Source organism: Amblyraja radiata, chromosome 3, assembly GCF_010909765.2.
Source record: "Amblyraja radiata isolate CabotCenter1 chromosome 3, sAmbRad1.1.pri, whole genome shotgun sequence".
NCBI lineage: Eukaryota > Metazoa > Chordata > Chondrichthyes > Rajiformes > Rajidae > Amblyraja > Amblyraja radiata.
Window position 1 is genome coordinate 108,635,484 of NC_045958.1, and position 19,447 is coordinate 108,654,930.

At 48.6% G+C, this 19,447-nt stretch overlaps 1 protein-coding gene across 2 annotated transcripts in view; it reads right to left on the reverse strand.

Moving 5' to 3' along the window:
- Positions 1 to 6,004: 6,004 nt before the first annotated feature.
- The window catches only part of ufsp2 (UFM1 specific peptidase 2), a 52,821-nt gene continuing 39,378 nt past the window's right edge, over positions 6,005 to 19,447 (reverse strand). The window contains exons 11-12 of one of the 2 annotated variants that reach the window (XM_033018562.1): positions 9,811 to 9,935; positions 6,005 to 6,250 (exon numbers count right to left, since the gene is read on the reverse strand). In XM_033018562.1, coding sequence (XP_032874453.1) covers positions 6,167 to 6,250; positions 9,811 to 9,935 — 209 coding nt within the window. In that variant the 3' untranslated portion in view covers positions 6,005 to 6,166. The remainder of the gene's footprint in view (positions 6,251 to 9,810; positions 9,936 to 19,447) is intronic. The other variant, XM_033018563.1, reaches the window with a different exon arrangement.

Consider the following 19,447-nt stretch of genomic DNA (forward strand, 5'->3'; position numbering starts at 1 on the left):
GGTGCAGGAGTAGGGCATTCGGCCCTTCGAGCCAGCACCCCCATTCACTGTGATAATGACTGATCATCCACAATCAGTACCCTGTTCCTGCCTTCTCCCCATATCCCTTGACTCCGCAATCTATAAGAGCCCTATCTAACTCTCTCTTGTAAGCATCCAGAGAATTGGCCTCCAATGCCTTCTGAGGCAGAGAATTCCAGATTCACAACTCTCTGGGTGAAAAAGTTTTTCCTCATCTCCGTTCTAAATGGCCTACTAAATTCTTAAACTGTGGCCCCTGGTTCTGGACTCCCCCAACATCGGGAACATGTTTTCTGCCTCTGGCGTGTCCAAACCCTTAACAATCTTATATGTTTCAATGAGATCGCCTCTCATCCTTCTAAACTCCAGAGTGTACAATCCCAGCTGTTCCATTCTCTCAGCATATGACAGTCCCGCCATCCCGGGAATTAACCTTGTAAACCTACGCTGCACTCCCTCAATAGCAAGAATGTCCTTCCTCAGATTAGGGGACCTAAACTGCACACAATACTCCAGGTGTGGTCTCACCAGGGCCCTGTACAACTGCAGAAGGACCTCTTTGCTCCTATACTCAACTCGTCTTGTTACGAAGGTCAACACACCATTAGCTTTCTTCACTGCCTGCTGTACCTGCACGCTTACTTTCAGTGACTGATGAACAAGGACACCCAGATCTTGTTGTACTTCCCCTTTTCCTAACTTGGCGCCATTCAGATAATAATCTGCCTTCCTGTTCTTGCCACCAAAGTTGGATAACCTCACATTGATCCACATTATATGTATCCACATCCACATAGACCTCCACCTCTCAGCTTCCAATTCTCTGGAAAAAACAATCCAAATTTGTTCAACCTCTTCTTATGACTAACATTCTCTATTCCAGGTAACTTTCTGGTAAACCTTGTCTGCATCCTCTCCAAAGTCTCCACATCCTTCCTGTAACAGGGTGACCAGAACTCAGCTTCCAATTCTCTGGAAAAAACAATCCAAATTTGTTCAACCTCTTCTTATGACTAACATTCTCTATTCCAGGTAACTTTCTGGTAAACCTTGTCTGCATCCTCTCCAAAGTCTCCACATCCTTCCTGTAACAGGGTGACCAGAACTGCACACACAAACTCGAAATGTAACCCAACCAGTGTGCTACAGAGTTGCAATATGACTTCCAGACTCTAAAGGGCCTGTCCCACTGCACGAGGGAATTCAAGAGCTCTCCCGAGTTTAAAAAAAATCAAACTCATGGTAAGTACATAGAATGTACATAGCGGCTACATTGGAGCTCATGGATGTCTCGTAGCGGCTCGTAATGCTAACGGCAGGTACTCGGGAAACGCAGTAACTCGTGAAGTTTTTTCAGCACTGTAAAAAATGTCCATGAGAGCCCCGAGTACCTACGAACGGCTATTACCGTAATTCTCCGAGTTCGAATGAGGGAAACTCGGGAGAACTCTTGAATTACCTCGTACAGTGGGACAGGCCCTTTATACTCATTGCCCTGACGGATGAAGGCATGAATACCATACATCTTGTTTGCCAATCTGTCTACTTGTGATGCCACTTTCATGGAGCTATGGACTTGGACTCGAAGATTTCTATGAGCATTAATGCTGTTAAGGGTCCTGCCATTAACAGTATATTTTCCCCTTATAGTGCAACCTTTGCTCGTATTAAACTCAGTCTGCCAATTCTCTGCCCATTTCTATAGCAGATCTATAATCTCTCTGTATACTTTGATAGCCTTCCAATTTCAAGAGCCTCAACACCATCCTTAATCTCAAACTGCCTCAGCATATTAGTATTTCCCAAAATGATCAGCCCAAAATAGCAGACTTGAGTCAGACATGTTTTAACACTCAATATCTCTGACATTGAAATGCAATATCTTGTTCAACCTCTTCTTATGACTAACACTCTCTATTCCAGGTATCTTTCTGGTAAACCTTGTCTGCATCCTCTCCAGGAGCAGATTGGCAGAATATCCCTCTAGTCTCCTTCAACATCAATTAATTATAATTTTAAACGAGTAAAATATTAGGAGTGTTCAAAAGGGAACTGCAGATGCTGGAATATCGAAGGTACACAAAATTGCTGGGGAAACTCAGCGGGTGCAGCAGCATCTATGGAGCGAAGGAAATAGGCGACGTTTCGGGCCGAAACCCTTCTTCAGACTGATGGGGGGTGGGGAAAGAAAGAAGGAAAAAGGGGAGGAGGAGGAGGAGCCCGAGGGCGGGCGGATGGGAGGAGACAGCTAGAGGGTGAAGGAAGGGGAGGAGACAGCACGGGCTAGCCAAATTGGGAGAATTCAATGTTGATGCCATAAGGACGCAAGGACCCCAGACGGAATATGAGGTGCTGTTCCTCCAATTTCCGCTGTTGCTCACTCTGGCAATGGAGGAGACCCAGGACAGAGAGGTCGGATTGGGAATGGGAGGGGGAGTTGAAGTGCTGAGCCACCGGGAGGTCAGGTAGGTTATTGCGGACTGAGCGGAGGTGTTCGGCGAAACGGTCGCCCAACCTACGCTTGGTCTCACCGATGTAAATCAGCTGACATCTAGAGCAGCGGATGCAGTAGATGAGGTTGGAGGAGATACAGGTGAACCTTTGTCGCACCTGGAACGACTGCTTGGGACCTTGAATGGAGTCGAGGGGGGAGGTGAAGGGACAGGTGTTGCATTTCTTGCGGTTGCAACGGAAAGTGCCCGGGGAGGGGGTGGTGCGGGAGGGAAGGGAAGAATTGACGAGGGAGTTGCGGAGGGAGCGGTCTTTGCGGAAGGCAGACATGGGGGGAGATGGGAAGATGTGGCGAGTGGTGGGGTCACGTTGGAGGTGGCGGAAATGGCGGAGGATTGTGTTGTATTTGCCGGCTGGTGGGGTGAAAGGTGAGGACCAGAGGGACTCTGCCCTTGTTGCGTGTGCGGGGATGGGGAGAGAGAGCAGTGTTACGGGGTATGGATGAGACCCTGGTGTGAGCCTCATCTATGGTGGCGGAGGGGAATCCCCGTTCCCTGAAGAACGAGGACATTTCCGATGCCCTGGTATGAAATGTCTCATCCTGGGAACAGATGCGGCGTAGGCGGAGGAATTGGGAGTAGGGGATGGAGTCTTTACAGGGGGCAGGGTGGGAAGACGTGTAGTCCAGATAGCCATGTGAGTCAGTGGGTTTGTAATGTATGTCGGTCAGGAGTCTGAATATTAGGAGAGGTTCTGTTAAAGATTGAGGCACTGAATTAAAAAAAGTATTTACCACACATTTTCTTTTCTAAAACCCCTTTCCCCCACTCTGGAACTCCAATGCCAATGTTTTAGACTGACGAAGTGTCTGAATAAAATCTCAACTCAAAACATCCCCGACAGTGCATTCAGAAAGTATTCAGACCCCTTCACTTTTTCCACATTTTGTTACGTTACAGACTTATTTTAAAATGGAGTTTTTTATTAATCATCAATCTACACACAAAACCCCAGAATGAAGAAGCGAAAACAGATGTTTAGAGATGTTTGCAAAGTAATTAAAAATAAATAACTGAAATATCATTTACATAAGTATTCAGATCCTTTGCTGTGACACTCAAAATTGAGCTTAGTTCCATTGATTATCCTTGAGATGTTTCTACAACTTGATTGGAGTCCACCAGTGGCAAATTACATTGATTGGACATGATTTGGAAAGGTACACACCTGTCTATAAGGTCCCACAGTTGACAGTACATGTCAGACCAAAAACCAAACCATGAAGATGAAGGAATTGTCCGTAGACCTCCGAGACAGGATTGAGTCGAGACACAGATCTGGGGAAGGGTATAAAACAATTTCTGCAGTATTGCAGGTCCCGAAGAGCACAGTGGCCTCCGTCATTCTTAAATGGAAGAACTTTGGAACCACCAGGACTCTCCATAGAGCTGGCCGCCCGTTCAAACTGAGCAATCGGGGAGAAGGGCCTTGGTCAGGGAGGTGACCAAGAACCCGATGGTCAATGGGAGAACCTTCCAGAAGGACAACTATATCAGCAGCACTCCACCAATCATGCCTTTATGGTAGGGTGGCCAGAAGGGGCCACTCCTCAGTAAAAGGCACATGACAGCCCGCTTGGAGTTTGCAAAAAGGCACCTAAAGGACTCTCAGACCATGAGAAACAAGATTCTTTGGTCTGATGAAACCAAGATTGAACTCTTTGGCCTGAATGCCAAGCGTCATGTCTGGAGGAAACCAGGCACTGCTCATCACCTGGCCAATACCATACCTACGGTGAAGCGTGGTGGTGGCAGTATCATGCTATGGGGATGTTCTCAGGGTCCGAGAACGCTGATGCAATGATTAAGAAAGCACATCAGCGCCTCTACTTCCTGAGAAGATTACGGAGAGTCGGTTTGTCAAGGAGGACTCTCTCTAACTTCTACAGGTGCACAGTAGAGAGCATACTGACCGGTTGCATTGTGGCTTGGTTCGGCAATTTGAGCGCCCTGGAGAGGAAAAGACTACAAAAAGTAGTAAACACTGCCCAGTCCATCATCGGCTTTGACCTCCCTTCCATCGAGGGGATCTATCACAGTCGCTGCCTCAAAAAGGCTGGCAATATCATCAAGGACCCACACCATCCTGGCCACACACTCATCTCCTTGCTACCTTCAGGTAGAAGGTACAGGAGCCTGAAGACTGCAATGACCAGGTTCAGTAATAGCTACCTCCCCACAGCCATCAGGCTATTAAACTTGGCTCGGACAAACTCTGAACATTAATAGCCTATTATCTGGTATTTGCACTTTATCAGTTTATTTATTCATGTGTGTATATATTTATATAATGGTATATGGACACACTGATCTGTTTTGTAGTCAATGCCTGCTATGTTCTGTTGTGCTGAAGCAAAGCAAGAATTTCATTGGCCTATCAGGGACACATGACATTAAACTCTCTTGACTTGACTTGTTTTTCAGCGGCAGGAACTGGGAGACTAGTCAGGATCGAGGGAAAGGTGAACGGAGAAAAGTAGAGATCCTTGATGAAAACCTGCTCCAGAGCGTTCTGGACCTCAGAATGGGGGGGGAGTTTCACCTTCCAACAGGACAATGACCCTAAGCACACAGCCAAGAAAACGCAGGAGTGGCTTCATGACAAGTCTGTGAATGTCCTTGAGTGGCCCAGCCAGAGCCCAGACTTGAACCCGATCGAACATCTCTGGAGGGACCTGAAAATAGCTGTGCATTGACAGTACACCCTGACAGAGCTTGAGAGGATCTGCAGAGAAGAATGGGAGAAATTACCCAAATACAGGTATGCCAAGCTTGTAGTGTCATACCCAAGAAGACTTGAGGCTGTAATCGCTGGCAAAGGTGCCTCAACAAAGTACTGAGTAAAGGGTCTGAAAACCTATGTAAATGTGATATTTTAATTATTTCTTTTTAGTTACTTTGCAAAATTTTCTAAACACCTGTTTTCACTTCTTCATTCTGGGGCATTGTGTGTAGATTGATGATAAAAATAATGAATATAATCCATTTTAGAATAAGGCTGTAACGTAACAAAAATGTGGAAAAAGTGAAGGGGTCTAAATACTTTCTGAATGCACTGTATCCATGCTCTCCAGAGATGCTGCCTGGCCTGCTGAGTTACTTCAGCACTCTGTGTCCCTTTTAGTAATCAAAATTTGTTCAGTCACATTAACTTCAGTCTTACCAACAAACTAAGGCACATTTTTATTAGGTAGCCAAATCTTTATCATATTTGTACAGTTGTGCAAATTATGATGTATTATAATTTTTTTTACTTGAGGACCATTATCCATCCTGCATTTTGAAGAGATTTCTTAAATATTGGCATTTCTTTTGATTCTATAGATTAGATAGGACTATAAACACCCTCACTGAATAGTTAAGAAAAACAAATAAAATGAAAGAGAACCTTTCAATAAGGATGTGACCTTAAGTGTGTCTTACATTTTCACTATTCTGCATGTGAAGTTGTTCAAACAATAACATATTAAAAGTATATTTAGCTGCTGGTTTTTATTGCAGTATTGGTAAAACACATGTACTCAACCCTCAAGTTCTCATTTGGTTTGAAGTACACAAAGATTGGTAGAGTTCTGTGCATTTGAAAATGATGTTCCTTTCAGTCCAAGCTCTGAAACACTGAAGTGGTGCTGGCTTTAAACACCTTCTGGTCTCTGCGGCAAACAGAGGTTGTAAGTTTCTTTTGGCATCCAGAAATCTTCACCTTTCCAATCAATACCCTGAAATAAAAATAGTTTAGTTTGGAGATACAGCGTGGAAACAGGCCCTTCGGCCCACCGAGTCTGCACCGACCAGCAATCCTCGCACACTAACACGATCCTACACACACACACATACACACACTAGAGACAAATTTTTTCAATTTTACCAAGCCAATTAACCTACAAACCTGTATGTCTTTGGAGTGTGGGAGGAAACTGGAGCTCCCGAAGAAAACCCACGCAGGTCACGGGGAGAACGTACAAACTCCGTACAGACAGCATTCGTAGTCAGGATCAAACCCGGGTCTCTGGCGCTGTAAGGTAGCAACTCTATCGCTGTGCCACTGTGCTGCACAAGTAACTGAGTTACTTCAGTGTGAAATTCTCGAGTAAAACCACCCAATCTAAAAATACCTTAAAAATAGAAAAAATAATCCCTCCACAGGTTGAATGGGAATATGGGCCAAATACAGGCAAAGAGGATTTGCTTAGACTGGGCATGGATGAATTGGGTCAAAGCTTTATCTCCCAGCACTGGTGTTCATGGAAGACCTCTACTTCTACTGATTTAGGTTCCAGTGAGATCTTTTGGCATAGCTGGAGCCTAACTTCAAAAGTGGTGGAAGAAATGCAAAAATGGTGATAGTCATACTGCACAGAAACAGATCTTTCAGCCCAATTCAACCGTGTCAGTGAAGATGCCCCATCTCAACCAGTCCCATTTACTCACCAAAGGACACAAAGTGCTGGAGTAACACAGCAGCTCAGGCAGCATCTCTGGGGAGCATGGACTGGTGATGTTTTAGGCCGAGACTCTTATTCAATTTTCTCTGGTTTCCTCCCAAATGCCAAAGGCACACAGGTTTGTAGGTTAATTGGTTTCTGTAAAATGCCCCTAATGTGTAGGGATGGGAAAGTGGGATCATATAGAACTAGTGTGAACGGATGATCGATGGTCAGAGCGCACTTGGTGGACCAAAGGGCCTGTTTCCATGCTGCATCTTTCAATCAATCAATTATAACTTTACCCAATTAGAAAGATAACTTGTGCACTTGTTTCTCCATCATCACCACTTAACACCCACTTACAGCCTGACTCCAGTCTGCAAAGACTGGGCCCTCGTCCACTACCCACCCCTTCCTTGCTCCCCAACATCATCAGTCTTCATCACCAACAATAGAAATTGAGGAGGTGGAGAGGCTATTCAGAAGACAGAAAATCCGGAAAAAATGATTCCTCCTCTACCCTCAAGCTCTGTGCCGAATAACTGGCGCCGGTCTACACAGACAGTTTCAAACAGTCCCTGCAAACCTGTACTGTCCCTGTCTCCTTCAAAGTCTCCACTATTGTCCCTGTACGCAAAAAGACAAGGATTACTGGTCTTAACTAAGCCACACTCAGCAAAATCAATAACCCCACTCTCACCATCGACGGCACCACTGTCTCCCCATCTCCCAAGGCCCAAACCTTGGCGTGATCTTTGATTCCACCCTCTCCCTTGAGCCTCACATCGGCCATGTCATTAAAACCTCCTTCTTTCATCTCCGCAACATCGCCAAACTCAGACCCTCTCTCACACCTCCCGCTGCTGAAAGACTCATCCATGCCTTCATCTCCTCCCGACTGGACTATTGCAACTCGCTTCTCCTTGGCATCAGCTCCACCTACATCAACCGACTCCAACTGGTCCAGAACGCAGCCGCCCGACTCATCACCCACACCAAATCCTGGCATCACATCACTCCAGTCCTCAAACAACTTCACTGGCATCCCATCTCCCACCGGATCACCTACAAAATCCTGATCCTCACCTACAAAGCCCTCCACCATCTGGCCCCCCCATATCTCACTGACCTCCTCTCCCCCTACCAACCCTCACGGTCCCTCAGATCCACATCAGCCGGTCTACTCTCCATCCACAAGTCCAACCTCCGCAGTTTTGGGGACAGAGCCTTCTCCAGGGCAGCTCCCAGGCTCTGGAACTCCCTCCCCCAACTGATCCGCAATTCCGTGTCCCTCACCATCTTCCAGTCCCGCCTCAAGACCCATCTCTTCACCTCTGCCTATCCTTAGCCCCACGTCCCCCTCCCTTTTCATCTGTGCATTAATTGCCTCATATTGTGTTTTGAATTGTATTCTGTCTTTAATTTGTGTACTAGTCATGTCTCTACTATTTATTTCATTCCCCTTACATGTTTTTCCTCTACCTGCTAAATTTTTGTAAGGTGTCCTTGAGACTCTTGAAAGGCGCCCATAAATAAAATGTATTATTATTATTATTATTAACGACCACAGGCCTGTCGCACTGACCTCGGTAGTCAAGAAGACCCTTGAAAGGCTTGTGCTGGCTCAGTTAAAAAATATCACGAACCCCCTGCAGTTTACATGTCGGGCCAATAGATCTGTGGATGACGCAGTCAACCTAGGCCTGCACTTCATCCTCCAGCACCTAGATTGCCAGGGGGCCTATGCAAGGATTTTGTTTGTTGATTTTAGCTCTGCATTCAACACCATTGTGCCAAACTCTCCCAGTTGACTGTGCCTGAAATCCTCTGTCAGTGGATCAACAACTTCCTGACAGACAGGAAGCAGCATGTGAGGCTAGGAAAGCAGGTCTCGGACCCGCAGACCCTCAGCATAGGAGCACCTCAAGGCTGCGCACTCTCCCCTCTACTCTCTCTACACCAATGACTGCACCTCCACAGACTCCTCTGTCAAGCTTCTCAAGTTTGTGGATGACACAACCCTGATTGGACTGATCCAGGATGGGGAGGAATCTGCCTGCAGACAGAAAATGACACAGCTGGCGTCCTGGTGCCATCGCAACAACCTGGAGCTCAATGCTCTTAAGACAGTGGAATTGATTGTAGACTTTATGAGAGCTCCCCCTCCCCTCCCCCCACTCACCATCAACAACACCACAGTCACATCTGTGGAGTCAAAAGACTCCACCATCATCTCCAAGGACCTGAAATGGGGTGCCAATCATCGACTCCACTATCAAAAAGGCCCAACAGAGGATGTACTTCCTGCAGCAGCTGAGGAAACACAATCTGCCTCGGGCAATGATGGTCCAATTCTACACTGCCATCGTAGCGTCTGTCCTCACCTTCTCTATCATGGTCTGGTTTGGCTCAGCCACCAAGCACAACATCCAGAGGCTGCAGCGAATCATTCGATCAGCTGAGAAGGTTGTTGGCTGCAACCTTCCCCCATTGACGAACTGTACACTGCACGGTCCAGGAAGCGAGTGGGTAAGATCATCTCTGATCCTGGCCACAAACTCTTTGAATCACTTCCCTCTGGAAGGCGACTCCAGGCTGTCAAAGCCGTCACAGCCAGACATAAAAACACGAGTTTTCCACAAGTAGTAGCTCTACTTAATAACCAAAAGTCTGTAGCCTCCTTTTGCTCTGGTATTTTATTTCATTCACATGTTTTAACTATAATGTTTTATGTTTTATTCTTAATTGTTCACTGCATATCGTGTTGTTACTTGCGAGCAGAGCACCAAAGCAAATTCCTTGTATGTGTACATACTTGGCCAATAAACGTATCCATTCATTCATTCGTATACCTTTTCAATTGCAGTGGGCCAGTCATCTTCTCCAGTGTAGTGTGTATCCAAGACGAGGAATTTAGTGATACCAGTCTTTTCATTCCATGCTATTCCCAGAAGAATGTGCGCCAAACTCGCACTACCTGATTTACAAAGCAATAATGGTAAAGAAAAATATTATGACACGTTAAGGAACCAACACACAAACGTGGGACCTGTGCATGTAGATTGGTGAAGCCTTGCACTTAAAGTATTCAATCACATATTCTAATCCTCTTCCAACTGTTTTTGAAATATTACCACAAAAAATGATTAATCTGTTCAGCACATTGGTTTACACATAACAAAACAAGTGATAAATCATTCCAAACTTCTTTCACCTGCAACTGCCAAGTTACATTGCATCCTATCATGGAAAAGTCACGATTTCAAAATTCTCTGCATCATCGCCAAATCAATTGTTTCTCCCTACAGTAAATATGGGTGCTTGTCTGTACGGAGTGTGTACGTTCTCCCCGTGACCAACGTGGGTTTTCCCCTTGGATCTCTGGTTTCCTCCCACACTCCAAAGACGCACAGGTTTGTAGGCTAATTGGCCTGGTATAAAAGGTCCAGCTCGCCCGCTGAGGACGGAAGACCCACTGGATAGGCTCGACTCGCCACTGCGGTCGGAAGACCCACTGGAAAGGCCCGGCTCGCCCACTTAAGAGTGGAAGGAGTCAGACGGAGGGCCGGTAAGCAGACCGGCTGCGGGAGGAAGTGCACGGCCGCGATGGGGAGTGGGTCGCTGGAGGCCCTGCAGCAGCCATGGGCTCGGCTGGACCGGGTGCCGGTCCAGGAATTTGAGCACGTGGACCACACGTGGCCTACAGCGGTGGAACAACAGCGGAGGACACCACGGCTACGCTTGGCCACGCCAACCCTGCAACACCGTCAGGACAACAGACCTTCATGGTCAGGTCAAGATCGTTGCACTTACAACAACTGGGACTTGAAAATGGCCCCAAACTGGCGACTTTGTATACTGTCTCAATGTTCTACTGCTATACACTTGTACTGTATCTGAGATGCTTATCTAAGATGTATCTAAGTGCTAATGCATCGTGATACTTGTACTGAACACTATACAAAAAAAAATTTCACTGTGACAAATAAAGTAGCATACCATATACCCAGCACCCTCTGTGTAATAAAAGTTGCCCCTAAGGTTACTATTGCAGTGGCCTGGATGAGGTCTGTAAAAGGCCAGACGCCAGGCAGGTTCAGAAGTAGTTTAAAGAATCATCGTGAACCCACAGCACGCCCCCGAGCAGGACCTGGGAAAACCCGTGGGCAGCCAATTGTCCCTGTCCCTCAAGAGCCGAGGGGGGTGACCAAGGAGTGGCCTAACCCCCAGGGACCGCCACAGGAAGCCACCCCCCCCCCCCCACCAAGAACCCAAGGCACAAAACGGACAGGAGGGAGCACACGGCGACCAGCCCTGGTGCGCACCGTGCCCGGCACAGGAACGGGCAACCGACCAACAGGTGCGGGGTACGAAGTAACCACTGGAGGAGGTACCCTAGACGGAGGGCGCCCTTGCTTACGGGGCCGAGCTACCAGCACCGGCCGATCTACCAGCACCGGCCGATCTATGTCAATATGTGCCGGCTTCAGCCGTGCAACCGAAACAGTCTCATGCCGACCCCCCATGTCCAGAACGAAAGTGGACGAGCCATGTTCCAGGGCTCGCAAGGGACCATTGTACAGCCACTGGAGGGGTGCCCGATGAGCATCCCTAGGCAGGAAGACGAACTGGCAGTCCTCCAGCGCAGTGGGAACGTGCGGACGGAAGGACCCATGACGAGACGTGGGCACCTGCGGCAGCTTGCCCACCGTCTGCCGAAGACGTTGCAGAGCGTCCGAAGGCTGCTCCACCTGGCCCCCTGGGGGTGGGATGAACTCCCCGGGCACCATCAAAGGGGACCCATATACCAACTCGGCGGAGGAGGAGGTCAAGTCCTCCTTGGGTGCGGTGCGGATCCCCAGCAAAACCCACGGCAGAGCGTCCACCCAGTCCGGGTCAGTGAGCCGTGCCTTCAGGGCATCCTTGAGTTGGCGGTGAAACCACTCCACCAGGCCGTTCGCCTGCAGATGATACGCCGTCGTGTGGTGTAGGCGAACCCTCAGGAGGCGTGCCATGGCCGACCACAGTTCCGACGTGAACTGAGGCCCCTAGTCGGATGTTATGTCCAGCGGCACCCCGAACCGGGCAATCCAGTGCGCCACCAAGGCTCGAGCACAAGTGGCCGTTGAGGAACCAGACAGCGGAATGGCTTCAGGCCACCGCGTGAAGCGGTCCACCACAGTAAAGAGATAGGACATGCCTCGGGACGGCGGCAGTGGCCCCACGATGTCCACGTGAATGTGGTCAAACCGCTGCCGAGGGATGGCGAACTGCTGCAACGGCACACGCATGTGTCGCTGCACCATGGCGGTCTGGCACGGGATGGTGCGTGCCCAATGTCCAACCTCCTTGTGCAGCCCGCGGCACGTGAAGCGGGAGGCTACAAAAGCGGTTGTTGCCCGGATGGAGGGATGAGCAAGTCCGTGGAGCACCTTAAACACCCTGCGCCGCGACAGGGACGATGGGTCGCGGAGGTCCAGTGGAGACATCGCACAGCAGCATTGCGCCCCCAGGACCACAGACAACGTCTTCCAACTGCAAACCCAATACCACCGTGCGATAGGCGGCCATTTCCTCGTCGACCAGCTGTGCGGCTGCCAAGGAGGAATAATTAATACCCACAGCGACTTGGAGAACTGCGTGAACCGCAGGTCGCAATAAGGCGTCGGCCACTCTGTTATACTTGCCCTCGACAATACGGATGGAGGTGGTGTACTCGGACACGTACGCCTACTGCTGCCGGGCAGACCACGGGTCTGAAACCTTGGCAAAAGCGAGTTAGCGGCTTGTGATCCGTAAATGCAGTAAAAGGCCTCCCCTCCAGGAAGTAGCGAAAGTGCCGTACGGCGAGGTACAGGGCAAGGAGCTCACGGTCAAAAACGCTGTAATGGCTCTGAGCACCACTGAGATGCCTGCTGAAGAAGGCGAGTGGCCGCCAGCATCCGTCAACGATCAGATCCAACACTGCCCCAACTGCCTTCTCAAAAGCGTCCACCGTCAGGGCGGTCGGGGCATCCTATCGTGGATGGACGAGCATCGTGGCCCCAGTCAGGGCCTCGTTAGCACTCTCGAACGCCGCTACTGCTTCGTTGGATCACTCAACCTTCTTGCGATGACCAGCGATCAGGTGGAAAAGCGGGCGCATGATTGCAGCCGCTGCCGGCAAGAAACAGTGATAAAACGCAACCATCCCCACCAATTTCTGGAGGCCGTTAACTGTGGTCGGACGGGGGAACCGGCGGACAGCGTCCACCCTGGCCGGTAGAGGCACCACCCCTTGTGGAGTTGCATGGTGGCCAAGGAAGTCAATGGCCGTCACCACAAAGCGGCACTTAGACGAGTTGATAGCCAACCCATAGTCACTGAGGCGCTGACACAGCTGGCAGAGCTGGATGCAGTGCTCCTGCCGCGAGCGACTGGCCACGAGTATGTCGTCCAAGTAGACGAATACGAAGTCCAGGCCATGGCACACACAGTCCATAAGTCGCCGGAAGGCCTGCGCGGCGTTCTTCAACCCAAACGGCATCTGCAAAAATTCAACAGTCCAAACGCTGTAATAATTGCTGTCTTAGGGATATCGTCGGGGTGGACCGGAATCTGATTGTACCCTCGCATGAGGTCCACCTTGGAGAATACCGATGCTCCGGCCAGATGGGCATTGAAGTCCTGAATGTGCGGGACCGGGTACCTGTCGGCGACGGTCGCATCATTCAGACGACGGTAATCCCCACACGGGCGCCAGCTCCCTCCCGCTTTGGGAACCATGTGGAGCGGTGACGCCCATTTGCTATCGGGGGGGCGCACGATGCCCATCGCCTCCATCAGGCAAAACTCTTCCCGCGCTAGGCGGAGCTTTTCCGTCGCGAGATGACATGCCCAAGCGTCCACGTAGTCAGAATATGGTGCTCCACCCCGTGTTTGGGGGTGGAGGAGCGGAAGTGGGGTTCGAGGATGTCCGGAAAATCTGCCAGGATGCGCACGGATGACAGGGGAGCACCAGGGTGTGCCACCGGATCACCAACGTGAAGGAAGACCGGAGATGGCGCGAACTCCGTAGGTGCGAATAGCACTCCCGTTCGCAGAGGTGAGGAGGGAACGGCGTTTGCCCACACGGATGTCAGCGATGGAGGGAGGCAGCACACTCACCTCAGCCCTGGTGTCTACGAGGAACCAACCCCCGGTGCAAATAGCAGGTGAAGTTGGCTGGGCTGAACCATAGCGACCTCTGCTGGCGGCAGATGGAACTGCAGGTGGGCCATGCTGGTGAGATGTGCCTGCACTGGAATGCCCGATGGCGGTCGGATTTCGCCGCGGAGGTCAACCGGGAGCAGCGAAGACGGCAGCGGTCGATAGCGGCCCCGAACTGCGCCGCACCTCCCGACGCTGCGGGAAGGACGACCAACGGTTCCAGGTCCTGTTGACGGGACATCCACAGCTGGTCGGCACGCTCGGCCAGCGCCTACGTGTCGGAAAGGTATCGGTGGCGAGCTGCAGGCGGATGTCGGGCGGGAGCTGCTGCAGGTAAGCATATTTAAATAAAAAATATGGCCGGGGGTCGCCCATAAGGGCGAGCATGTCCTCCAGGAGGGCCGACGGCCAGCGGTCACCTAGGCCGTCCATTCAAAGAATCCAAGCTGCCCGCTCGGACTAGCTAAGGCCAAATCTCGTGATAAGCAGGTCCTTAAGGCCCCTATATTTGTTAGTTAACGGGGGGGGGGGGGGGGGGGGGGCGCGCTGAGGTAAGGTTTAACCCGCCTCGCAGTCGCCTGGTCAAGAGCGCTGACCACGTAAAAGTACTCAGTTTCATCTACCGTCACCCCTCGCAGAGCAAACTGTGCCTCTGCCTGCTGGAACCAGATATCAGGCTCACTTATCTTCATTGATGATACAGCTGCTGATGGTAGTAGCATAATGAATTCTGAAGTGTATAGACACATCCTATCTGCTCAAGTTCAAACAAACTCAATGGCCGGTGGTTCATTCTACAGCAAGTAATGATCCCAAACATACTGCTAAAGCAACAAAGGAGTTTTTCCAAAGCTTAAAAAATGGACAATTCTTGAGTGGACAAGTCAATCACCTGATCTGAAACCAATTGAGCATGCCTTTTATATGCTGAAGAGAAAACCCAAAACAAGCATAAGCTACAGATGGCTGCAATATAGGCCTGGCAAAGCATCACCAGAGAAGACACCCAGCAACTGGTGATGTCCATGAATCGCAGACTTCAATCAGTCATTCATTGCATGCAAAGGATAGGCAACAAAATACTAAACATGACTACTTTCATTTACATGCCATTGCTATCAATCAATCAATCAATCAATCAATCAATCAATCAATCAATCAAAGACTTTATTGTCATTCATAAATACACCAACAAATGCAAGTCTGAACTAAATTTCGGTGCATCTGGCTCACCATGCAACATAAAATAGATAAAAAAGATAAAATAGATAATAGTGGCAGCACATTATATGGAATTCAAGAGTCTGATGGCTCGGGGGAAGAAGCTGTTGCAAAACCTGGCCGTTCTGCTCCTTATACTGCGATACCTTTTGCCCGAGGGCAGCAGAGTGAACAGTCCATGATGGAGATGTGTGGGTTTATAATGCTGTTGGCCTTGGACAAGCAACGTTTGCACGCAATGTCCCGGAATGAAGGAAGAGAATCAGCACGGGAGCACCTCAAGGCTGTGTGCTTAGCCCCCTGCTGTACTCACTCTATACTCATGACTGCGTAGCCTGTCATAGTGCGAACTCCATCATCAAGGTTGCTGACGATACTACTGTTGTGGGACGTATCACTGATGGGGACGAGTCAGAGTACAGAAGTGAGATCGACCGACTGACCAAATGGTGCCAGCACAATAGCCTGGCCCTCAACACCAGCAAAACCAAGGAACTGATTGTGGACTTTGGAAGGGGGAGGATGGGGACCCACAGTCCCGTTTATATCAACGGTGGAAAGGGTCAAGAGCTTCAAATTCCTGGGCGTGCACATCTCTGAAGATCTCTGCTGGTCCGAGAACACCAACGCAATCATAAAGAAAGCACATCAGCGCCTCTACTTCCTGAGAAGATTACGGAGAGTCGGTATGTCAAGGAGGACTGTCTCTAACTTCTACAGATGCACAGTGGAGAGCATGCTGACTGGTTGCATCATGGCTTGGTTCGGAAAATTGAGCGCCCTGGAACAGAAAAGTCTACAAAAAGTGGTAAACACTGCCCAGTCCATCATCGGCTCTGACCTCCTGGCCATCGAGGGAATCTATCACAGTAGCTGCCTCAAAAAGGCTGGCAGCATCATCAAGGACCCACACCATCCGGGCCATACACTCATCTCCCCACTACCTTCAAGCAGAAGGTACAGGAGCCTGAAGACTGCAACGACCAGGTTCAGGAACAATTTCTTCCCCACAGCCATCAGGCTATTAAACTCGGCTCGGACAAAACTCTGAACATTAATAGGCAATAATCTGTTTATTTGCACTTTATCAGTTTATTTATTCATGTGTATATATATTTATGCAATGGTATATGGACACACTGATCTGTTGAGTATTCGTGCCTACTATGTTTTGGTGTGCTAAAGCAAGAATTTCATTGTCCTATCAGGGACACATGACAATAAAACTTTCTTGAACTCTTGAAATCCCGATGATTTGTTCAGCCGTCCTCACCACTCTCTGCACAGACTTCCAGTCGGAGGCTTTGCAATCCCCGAACCATAGAGATGCAGCTAGTCAAAATGCTCTCTATGGTGCCCCTGTAGAAAGTGGTGAGGACGGGATGGGGGAGGTGAGCTCTTCTCATCCGGCGCAGAAAGTGCAAACATTGCTGCGCTCTCTTAACTAGTGATGCGATGTTTTGTGACCAGGTCAGACTGTTCGTGATCTGCATCCCCAGGAACTTAGTGCTACTTACCAACTCCACATCAATGTAATTAATGTGTAGTGGTGTGTAACTGTGCTGGTTTCTCCTGAAGTCAACGATGACCTCCTTTGTTTTGTCAACATTCAGGATCAGATTATTCGTGTTGCACCAGTCCACCAGTTGTCTTGCTATGTCCCAAACATTATGGTGCTCTGAAATATGGGGGGGAGCCAAGAAAGGGAGTTTGTGTAGTGCCTCCGTGATGGATTCTTAGAGCAGCTTGTACTGGAGCCTACCAGGGAGAATGCAATTCTGGATTTAATGTTGTGTAATTAACCGGATTTGATAAGGGAACTTGAGATTAAGGAGCCATTAGGAGATAGTGACCATAATATGATTTGAGAGGGAGAAGGGTAAATCGGAGGTGTCAGTATTACAGTTGAACAATGTGGACTGGAGCCATGAGGGAGGAGTTGGCCAAAGTTGACTGGAAAGATACCCTAGCAGGGATAGCAGTGGAACAACAATGGCAAGTATTTCCGGGAATAATACAGAAGGTGCAGGATCAGTTCATTCCAAAGTGGAAAAAAGATTCCAAGGGAACCCTAAGGGGCGACCATGGCTGACAACGGAAGTCAGGGACTGTACAACATTTAAAGAGCAACAGAAGATAAGGAAAAAGGCAATACGGGGAGAAAAGATGAGGTATGAAGGTAAGCTAGCCAAGAATATAACGAAGGATAGAAAAAGCTTCTTTAGATATGTGAAGAGGAAAAAATTAGTTAAGACCAAAGTAGGTCCCTTGAAGACTGAAAAGTGTGAATTTAGTATGGGGAACAAGGAAATGTCAGATGAGTTGAACAGGTACTTTGGATCCGTCTTCACTAAGGAGGACACAAACAATCTTCCTGGTGTACTAGTGGCCAGAGGATCTGGGGTGAAGGAGGAACTGAATGAAATCCACATTAGGCAGGAAATGGTGTTGGATAGACTGATGGGACTGAAGGCTGATAAACCCCGGGGCCTGATTGTCTGCGTCCCAGGGTACTTAAGGAAGTGGCTCGAGAAATCGTGGATTCATTGGTGATAACTTTCCAATGTTCTATAGATTCAGGATCAGTTCCAGTGGATTGGAGCATAGCTAATGTTATCCCACTTTTTAAGAAATGCGGGAGACAGAAAACTGCGAATTATAGACCAGTTAGCCTGACATCGGTGGTGGGGAAGATGCTGGATTCAATTATAAAAGATTAAATAGAGGCACATTTGGATAGCAGTCACAGGATCGGTCCAAGTCAACATGGATTTACAAAGGGGAAATCATGCTTGACTAATCTTCTAGAATTTTTTGAGGATGTAACTTGGAAAATGGATGAGGGAGAGCCAGTGGATGTAGTGTACCTGGACTTTCAGAAAGCATATTATAAGGTCCCACATGGGAGATTAGTGAGCAAAATAGTAAGATTAAACGAGAACTTACCAGTTTGAAGTTTGATCTGTATTTTATGAGGAGTTACGATGAGGGATTACGTGAAGAACCCGCTCAGTGCGCAGGCGCGGCATACTTCCAAGCAGCGGTGTGGAATCACAGATAGACACAGTTATTTTGAAGTAAACATAGTAAAGATAAGGAGACATCAATTTATTAGTTTGATCCATATAATGAGGGTGGGAGCGGAGGGCACGTAATCCCTCATCGTAACTCCTCATAAAATACAGATCAAACTTCAAACTGGTAAGTTCTCGTTTAATCTTACTATTTTACTTCGGAGTCACGTGAGTGACTACGTGAAGATTTCAAAGCTCTGTGATTTCAAACCGTGTAACAGTTTCATTTCACTTACTGCCGAAGTTCTTGAGGGAGGAAGTGTTATCGTAATAAACCAATGAGTCTATTTGTAGAAAAACACAATGGTATTTTTTAAACAATAACAACAAAGAATTAAGTTGCTCCCCTGGGCTTAAATTAAATATTTGCAGTTCGTAAATCTTTACTGCAAATAAACCAGGTTTTGCCAACGGCTTATTATAAAATTTCTGAACGGTCTTTTCCCTTCCCACCATCCTGCTGTAGCCAGGATGTGGTGTATAGGCATGTCCATTCTTTAGCCGTCGACATGGATGCTGCCCTGGTGGAATAAAATTTGTACATGTTAGTGTTTATCCCAGCAGTTTCTAGCACCTGCTTGAGCCATCTCGCAATGGTTTGGCTCGTACCCCACCATAAGGTTTTTGTGACTGACCCACAAGGCTTTTCATCTCCCTCGAATATTCTGGTTGTGTCTATGTAGGATAGTAGGTAGGTCATGGCACATAACCGTGGTTCTGGTGGGTAAGCCACGACTGGATTAGGTGTTCCTGGTCTGCTCTGTTTGACCAGTCGCTGGATAACGACAGATCTGGTCTGGAGCTGTGATCATGTTGTCCAGTCGCAATAGGTGTAGTGACTGGACCCTCTGAGCGGATACAAGTGCCATCAACCTAAGCGTCTTTAGTGTAGCTTGCTCGAGGCCGGGGGATCTGGCTGGTGGCCATTCCCTGAGATATGTCAGGACCACACTGATATCCCAAATATGGGTATACCTGGGCTTAGGGCTTGATATTGTAAATGCCC